A 9,263-nucleotide genomic window follows, 5' to 3' on the forward strand; every position below is an offset into this window, starting at 1 on the left:
GGGGTCCTAATGTTTACAACACAAATATACCCACTTTATTTACTGTTCAAGACCACCAGTGAACGTACGCCTGTTTTTTATATGCAATGTTGATGATGGTGAAACACTGGTAAAACTGGAGAAACAACTTTTCTTTGGGGGCTATTTTGCCTTACAACGACCTGAACCCCTCCACCATGACTGAGTGAAAAATAAGCTTGAGGCTAAAAGTGTATCTTAAAACTAGTGTCAAAACTAGCATAAAACAGTGTCTAAGGCATCAAGCAGCATATTCATAAGCATTTCATGCGATAATGTCCTGTAACGTAGCTTTTGGAGGTAAGATATTCACATCTTAAACATTAAATTAGGGAGATATTCTTAAAAACTGGTGGAATTGCCCTTTAAGCCTGGTGGCATCAAAGCTCCACACTCCTCTTTAAAATAAACATAAACAATATCCGTTTCACTTAACTGGCTTTTTGACACATACTGTCTACGAGTGATCTCCATTAGTGTTAGGAGAGCTGCTTCTGTAACCAAGTCTAAACCAGTCACTGTCAATCTTCATAACCAAGAGCGGCCAACGCTGTCATATCAAAACAGCACAAATAAGCCTGCAGTGTGACCAAACCGGTTGGAGAGACTTGCTGGAATACATGTAGGGGATAAACACATTCGCGTCTTCATTGTTTTGTTTAACACGAGCAACGAAAGCAGACTGTCTGAGTAATTGTGTATCAATAAATGAACAATAGCACCCCCCACACCCTCTACTCCCCCCGGGGTGAAGCGTGCTGGGGGCGGGGCCAGCGGAGGCACGCGCGGCCTCATTAGCATAACAACAGGTCATAAACCAAAGACCAGCAACAGTTTGGAGAAGCCGCCACTTTCTTCTGCACTTTCAAATGAACAGAGTCATAAATGAGTCTAGAGTTGAATGACACTGTGTCGTAATCTAAAGACGAAGCTAAAGCAAGACTAATTTCTCACCTTTATATTCGAATGTTCCCGTTCCACCTTAAATGGTGCAGCACCTGCATTCCGTACAGGCGCCAGAGCGTAGCTGCTGCAGCGTTTAAGGTGGAACGGGAAATTCGAAAACTAAACTAAGAAATAGAAAGTGCCATAACATAAATAAATATTAAATGTAACAGGCCTCCCCGGTGGATCACCAGCTTTGAGCAAAAGTGGAACTTAGCAGGAATTTTGAGTTTCTTTAATCAGTGATTGAAGAAACTCAAAATTCCTGCTAAGTTCCACTTTGAACTGGTGTCTCGTCGCGACTTTCCTTTTGAGTGCAGTTGTAACCGAGCGTCTGGGATACAGCAACGGTTGGTATCGCTGATGGCAGCATATGGCGCGCGCGCACACACATTTCGCCCGGCACGCTAAACGCACACACACACACACACACACACACACACACACACACACACATCTTTCCAGTCTGCTCACTTGTGTGTGTTCTGCGTTTTGCAGAAACTGAAGAACGTTAAAGAAAGTGGATATGAAGCTGGCTGAGGGGGAGCATTAAGGACCACCGACAGAGAGTGGTCTTCCTTGTAGAGCACATTTTCACACATGGACTCTTTGGATTCTGAGACTAACTCAGACTGGAATCTAGGAGCAGTGCAGAGGTGGCGCGTGCAGAAAAAGGAGGTGGGACAGGCTCTATGCAGGTGCTGGAGCGGCTTGTATTACCATACAGCTGTGGTCAGTGCAGCCCCCCATACACTCAGAGAGAAAGAGAGAGAGAGAGAGAGAGAGAGAGAGACTCCGCAAAAGCAATTATCTGTAATCTGAAATGCTCATATGTACCCCCACACATACACACGCGTCCTCTCTCTTCCCCCAAGGCCCACGGTGCAATCCCCACATAACAAAAGAAGCCCCCGGATCTTTCGAGTAAGGGGGGCAATAAAAGACGCCCCTGCGACGCTTTTGCCCGTTTAACGACTCACACGCGTCAGGACAATCACACACTTTAGGGCTGAATTAAAAGGGGAGTGAGAACAAGGACCCCCCCCACCCCCCTCGCCCCCGCCCCCGAGGAAGAAAGGCCAAAACAGCCTGGAGAAAAGCTTTGGCACGCGACAGAATTGCGGAGAAAAATAATGAAAGAAAAAGACAATAACTTTTAGGAAAAAAGAAAAAGACACGACCTTCCACAAAAAACTACTGATAAAAAGAAATATCCATTTAAAACTATATAAAAAAAAAAACTAATGTAATCTTTCACACACACAAAAACGTTAATAAACATTAATCAAATACAAAATAAATCAAATTAAAAAACATAAATATTCAGAAAAAAAAACAAAAAAATAAAAAACACGAACTTTCACAAAAACAATCACAAAAAATCATAAACAAAAGTGTGAAATTAAATTAAATGTAGAAATGAAATATAAATGACTACAGACACTACTCGAGCACTTTGGCCTCTTTACAGCCAAAATGTCCTGATTCTTCTTTAACAGCCTTCAGCTCAGCCGAGTCGTAAACGCGTGTCATTTGCATACGGGGCCACGCCCCCCTACCCGGCCTTAAAAGAGCTCCCTCTCTGCCAAAGAGAAACGCACAGGTCTAAAGTCCACATAGCAGCCGGAGCTGAGGGCATTTCAGAGAGGGTGAGCTCTACACGGCTCACAGCTCTTCAGCACGGTCCTAACTTTTAACTTAGACTTAACTTTAAAAAAAACTATACTCCACTTCGGGGTTCAGATTTTGTAGTTTTTTTTTGAGCTGGACATTTTGTGTACCGATTACCTGCAGCCAGCTCGGATAGGTTTCTCTCAGCTTTTTTTCTTTTTTGGTTGTTTTTTCTGGCTTGGACATTCTTGCAAACCGGATAACTGCGCTTTACTGAGGGTTAACTCACTAGGCGGCGCATCTTCCAGGTTGTTTTGTGCCTTTTTTCTCCGTTGTTGTCTTTGCATTGTTGATTTGGAACCAAGCCCGTTGGACACCTTCTACAGTCTGCTGTCTCGGCAGACGGAGAAACCACCAAAACAATGGCTAACGTCTTACCAGCGTGCCTCCTCCTTCTGCTTTCGGCCCACCTGGTGAGTGTTCTTCCTCTGAGGCCTTTTTGACATCGTCCACCGTCGTGTCCCAGTTCCGTCCTCACTCTCTCTCTCTCTCCGACCTCAGGTCCGCTCCGTCGGTGTGTTCGAGCTGAAGGTCCACGCGTTCCACAGCGCGCGCGCCCTCTGCCAGCGCGCCGTCGACTGCCGCATCTTCTTCCGCGTGTGCCTGAAACACTCCCAGGACGTGATCCTGCCCGAGCCGCCGTGCACCTACGGCACGGGCCTGACTGAGCCCTTCAGCGCAGACCAAATCTCCAGCAGCGATCCCATCAGAGTGCCCTTCAACTTCAAATGGCCGGTGAGTAGCTCATCAATGCGCTTATATGTTACCTGATGCCCATTAATGCTCAGAACTTTCTTACACAGTAAATGACCCATAATACTCATTACATGTGGGACAGGATGTCATAGTAAAGCTGGACGATGTGGCTAAATGTAATATCGCAATATTTCAGGGCGTTTTGTACGGAACATGATTTCATGATTTTTTTTTTCTGACGTCTAATAAGTTAGACTACAAAGTAGTGCCACGTTTTAAAATTACTACCAAAAACTATAAATTCAATCACTTGTATTCAACATTACACACTGCACTAAATCCAGTCAAACAGGATTAATTACGCAGTTGGAAGGTGATTAAGATCTGACTATCCACAGTATCCAAAGCATATCGTGACTTAATGTGATGTAATCTGTAATCTCATGCGAAATAGGGATGTGTCTATGTATGTATGAATATATGCTAAAATCTACATTGTTCTTCTCAGGGAACGTTTTCCTTGATAATTGAAGCGTGGAGTGCCGAGTCCTCTTCCGAACAGTCCACCGGTAAGACCCCTCTCCCTCTACCCTTCACCCAGCCCAATATGTGTTCCTTTCTCGCCAAACCCCTTAGAAAAAGACTGAATGACTGAACAAGTGTTTTATGTGTCTTACAGAAAATCAGAACAATCTCATCACCCGCCTGGCCACCAAGCGCACGCTAGCCATCGGGGAGGAATCAGCCCAGGACGTTCACCAGGGAGAGCAGAGTGAGATGCACTACTCCTATCATGTCGTCTGTGACGAGCACTACTACGGCGACAGCTGCTCAGACTACTGCCGTCCCCGGGACGACACCTTCGGCCACTTCACATGCGACGCCACCGGCAGCAGGATTTGCCTGGAGGGCTGGAAAGGAGATTACTGCACAGAGCGTAAGTGTCTCTTATTTTAATTAGAAATAGAGCACTGTAGTCCTAGAATTAGGAATTACTGTCAAGGAGTTTAAGAGAAATGAAAAGTGCGGTCAAAGTCTCCTAACAGCAAGTTCAGCGGTCCTTTTTATGGTCAGTAGCAAATCTCAAGTCACAGCAGATCAGGGTCTGTCCGTCTCCTTTTGTTGGCCCTGACAATGGGAGCAAGGAGCATGGTTTAACAGGCACACGCGTTGGAACTTAATGTGTTCTGCCTTGCGTGAAAAAGACAGCATGTGCTTCTTTTGTGTGAGTCCCAGCTGCTTAGTTTTAGTACTTAACAAATACTTGATGTGTCTGAGCCTCATGAGGGGAGGGGTTGTTTAGTGCTGGGGACCAGGGCACCTTCATTTTGATTTACCCCCTTTTTCTCTCCCTCTCTTTTCTAACAGCCATCTGCTTGTCTGGCTGCAGCGAAGAGCACGGTTATTGTGAGACCCCCGGCGAGTGCAAGTGCCGCCTCGGGTGGCAGGGCCCCCTCTGCGACGAGTGCCAGCGCCACCCGGGCTGCTTGCACGGCACTTGCAGCCAGCCGTGGCAGTGTAACTGCAAGGAAGGCTGGGGTGGCCTCTTCTGCAACCAGGACTTGAACTTCTGCACCAACCACAAGCCCTGCAGGAATGACGCCACTTGCACCAACACGGGCCAGGGCAGCTACACCTGCACCTGCAAGCCCGGTTTCAGCGGCATCAACTGCGAGATTGAGACCAGCGAGTGCGACAGCAACCCGTGCAAGAACGGTGGCAGCTGTAACGTAAGTACTCCTGTGCTGCAGAGTTTTCTTTGAAAAGCCAGTTTGCTTCTATCTACTGTCCGCTGCAGAAGCTGGATTTCTTACAGGTCTTTCCTCTTTCCTTGTAGGATCTGGTAAATGACTACTCATGCACGTGCCCTCAGGGCTTCTATGGGAAGAACTGCGAGATCAGCGCCATGACCTGTGCAGATGGGCCCTGCTTCAACGGAGGCACATGCGTTGTCGACAAGACCGGAGGTTACTCCTGCCGCTGCCCTGCCGGTTACATGGGCTCCAACTGCGAGAAGAAAATCGACAGATGCAGCAGTGACCCCTGTGCCAATGGTAAACACTATGTCCCTTAAACCACTACCTTTGAGAACTGGGTTTCTGAGAACCTGTTATCAGCAGTGTTCAAGCAACCATGCATCTCTGGTGTTCTTTAGCAGTCAGCTTCGTCTGCCTGAGTGGTAGCCTGCTGTGTTGCTCTCTTAACACTGCTCCAGTGTTTTGTTTTGAGATGCATCCAATCAGCACGATGCTGTCAACCGCAGCAAGAATGCTGCTTGGGCAGGATAGGGGAGACGCCAGTGCCCTGATATGAAAGCCAAGATAGCGCCATCATGACGAAGCAGCCCTTACACGTCTTATTGCGAAAAAATACAACACTTCGTTCCCAAGGGGTCTAATTACTTACTTGTCCATGTTTGGAAGCTTTATCAGTCCACTGCTAAATTCCTTCTGACAACTTTTAACTATGGTACTCAATCTCATGTCAGTGGCAGGCCCCAATTTTCCCATATGATATATAATGAGCTGTAAGATTGCTTTAACAGCATGTAGTGGTGACAGAGGTTTGGTGTTGTCCCATAGGCTTATTATTCAGGTATTAATCTTAAAACATATGAATTATTCGCTAACTACTATGAAACAACCATATAAGCCATAAGCCACAAATAGGCTTTTAGAGTTTCGGTCATCTCAGCATTTCTTTTGATGGTACATAGTAGCAGCACAGAATATAATATTTGCAGAGTTGCAGAGTTTCACCGTTTAAATTCTTTTCTCTTACAGGTGCACAATGTCTAGACTTGGGCCTCAGCTTAGTGTGCAAATGCCGTCCAGGCTTCAAAGGCTCTCGCTGCGAGATCAACATAGATGAGTGCGCCCGCAACCCCTGCCGCAACGCCGGCACCTGTGTGGACGGCATCAATGACTACACCTGCAAGTGCACGCTGGGCTTCTCAGGCAAGGACTGCAGCATCCGCACTGATGCCTGCAGTCGTCTGCCCTGCGAGAACGGTGGGACCTGCTATACCCACTTCAGCGGGCCTGTGTGCCAGTGCCCACCGGGCTTCATGGGCACCCGCTGTGAGTATGTCCAGCCTCCCACACATGCTACCCCGACACATGCCGGCAATGGCTTTCCAGCAGCCCTGGCTGTCTCCTTCACCCTGGGCCTGATCACCCTGACTCTGGTGCTGTGTGCCGCCATCATCCTCCTCAGGCAGATGAGGCGTAGCGGAAAAGCCGCGTCCACCTCTGTCCGGAACCATTTGGACACAGTCAACAACCGTGCCTCTGTGATCTCCACCTCACAGTCTTGCTTCAGGGAAAAGGAGGCTTTCCTCATCCCCGGTGGCCCGTACAAAGTGTCCAACAAGGACGTAGCGCTGAGCTCTGGTATCCTGGACAAATGCTCGAGTGACAAGGCCAACAACAAGCAGAATATGGTGGACTACAATCTGGCCGATGAGAAGCATACAAAGGACAAGCTAGACCTGTAAGTATCTCCTTCTTTCTCTCTATATATGGTCGAACTTTCTGTTTACCTTTCTGTTTGCGCGGGTAAAACTGAATTAGGGCTAACCTGGATTTTGTTTTCTTTTCAGGAAAGAGTCCAGCATATTGGTTCCACCTTTGAGCTACCCTAAGGAAGGTTTATATCATCCTGTATACATCATTCCAGAACAGATGGAACCGTGTATTTTTGCTACTGAGGTAAGCATCATTCATAAAAATATGCCCTTCATTCTTCTATGCTCCTAATTTGTTGTTCCTGAGCCAACTGCTTGTCTTTTCTGCCCATAGGTTTAACAGCAACAATATTCTCTGATCTGGAGCACCTCAAGCATCAGCAGGCTCTGCCTTACCATGTTTACATGCTTTTAAAGGACAATTGGAAGAACTGAAGAGAGTATATTATATAGACATATATTATTTAATATTTATTCATGCTGCTCAGAATGAAAGGACTACTTTTTGATGTGGACAATGTTGTTGCGGAGACAAAGCAAGAGAAGTTGAAGGGCTGGAAGAGAGGAGGGACCGCCAGCATTATTTGCACTACAATTTTCTTTCTATTTTTTTACATTCATCACAGATACACACACATATGTTTTTTATTATACGTGTTAAGAAAGGAATATGAACTCTGGATGAACTGAAGAGAATCTAATGTTCCTCAATCACAAAAAAGGCAGGACCTTTTCCTTCTAGGTGCCTTATATGATGAAAAAAGGGCATCTCAATCTAAATGAACTTGCCTTATCGCCTTATTATACCAAACAAGGCCATGCCAGTCAATCAAACCCTGAGACTCTGTGCTGAGACAAAGGAGATGTAGCGGAACAATCCTGGAGGCTGACTTTGGGATACCTATTGGTCCTTTTGGAATGTGACTGAGGATCTATCTGACGACAAGCAATCAAGGTGATCAACAGGCTGGTTTCTGCTGCAGGCAGTGCAGGCAGTGGTCACAGGAAATCTGAAATCATTGTGTAACCAGAATCTGTTACACAATGGTCTTGACTATCAGTGAAAACTCAAGTGAACTTAATCCAAACAAGTGCCTGATTTTATCTGTACCATGGCTTAATGACAAAAAGGTACTGCTTAGAAACTCAGAATTGTCAACAAGTCCTGTCTAACTTTAAAGAACTTGTAAAATTATTTGATAGGCTGATTTAAGTTTTACATTAGAAGTATGATTGCAACATATGAAAAAGCAGTTTCTCTCAAAGCAGTAGCTGGGGTACAGATTGTTTGTACAACACGACTTGATGGATTGCTGTTGCGTACAGCTTTCATCCTGTCATCGTCCACTGCCAGTTAGCTATTTCCTACATTCCCATGACTTGAAAGAAGCATTTCGTTCAAACTGATAGCCTCGCCATTGTCAAGATTTCCTGGCTTGTTGAACTTCTGCATCAGGGTCTTTTCAAAAAAGATCTCATCTTTATGGGGCGAGAGGCTCCACTAGAGAGTTTTTCATGATTTTTTTTTTTAACTTTAAACCAAATAGATCTTTTGTTATATATGTTATATTAATATCCTCAATAATTTAACAATGCAATGTTGTACAAAACTTTGAGATATTCCTACTATTTAATTTGATTGTAAATAATTTGTATTTATAAAGAGAATTGTATATATGTCAATGTTATGTGCCTATCATCACAAAGTCGCAAATATATATATTTTTCTTAGAATAAATCATAAAATCTATATCTGTCTGGTGCCTCATATTTGCTCATTATTATGGAACATATTGCAGACTGATGTTCACTCCAGTCCCTGAAGCAATTTCCTACTCTAACATACACTAGCAGTCAAAAAGAATTGCTCAAATGTTGGTTTTTGTAATGATGACTGATACTCATCAAAACATGCAGCCAAAAATACAGTACTGAGACCACACTTCATTTGTTGAATATCCAGTCAAAATGGCCATTAGTGATTCACTTTTCAGTGTCAGCAAAAAAGCAGAAATATATATTTAACAGAAAAGTACACAGAAGCTCCAACAACTTAACAACAACAAATGTAATACCAAAACTTGCAGTGTTTAGTATGTCCACCCTTTGTCTTTATCACAGCTTCCTTTTTTTGAGAGACTTGCTTTCACATTCTTAAACAAATCTGCAGGGATGGTTTTCCACACCTCAAAGTTCAGTCTTAGAAGTTGGTTAATTTTCTGCTTCTCATGAACCAAATAATCCCAAACACATTCAGTGATGTTAAGGTCTGGACTGCACTGACTATCTGATTTCTACATTTTCCTTGTTTTTGTCTTTTTGTCTTTTTTTGTTGCCACGTTGAGTTGTCATCTCACCGTGGAAGGATGAGCAAAAAACACTTCATAATGGAAACAAGTCTATCTCTCAAAGGCCTTTAAATTTTGCACTTAATGTAGGAAACAGACAAGTATATTCGTCAGTATTT

At 44.6% G+C, this 9,263-nt stretch overlaps 1 protein-coding gene across 1 annotated transcript; it reads left to right on the forward strand.

Moving 5' to 3' along the window:
- Positions 1–2,537: 2,537 nt before the first annotated feature.
- dlc (deltaC) lies at positions 2,538–8,526 on the forward strand. Its single transcript, XM_036561167.1, has 9 exons — positions 2,538–3,047; positions 3,136–3,369; positions 3,839–3,899; positions 4,010–4,267; positions 4,699–5,060; positions 5,168–5,384; positions 6,114–6,822; positions 6,932–7,040; positions 7,131–8,526. Exons 1-9 carry the CDS (start codon positions 2,997–2,999, stop codon positions 7,134–7,136), a joined length of 2,007 nt encoding a protein of 668 aa, XP_036417060.1. The 5' UTR covers positions 2,538–2,996; the 3' UTR covers positions 7,137–8,526.
- Positions 8,527–9,263: the final 737 nt, after the last annotated feature.

Source organism: Colossoma macropomum, unplaced genomic scaffold, assembly GCF_904425465.1.
Source record: "Colossoma macropomum unplaced genomic scaffold, Colossoma_macropomum, whole genome shotgun sequence".
Taxonomy (NCBI): Eukaryota; Metazoa; Chordata; class Actinopteri; order Characiformes; family Serrasalmidae; genus Colossoma; species Colossoma macropomum.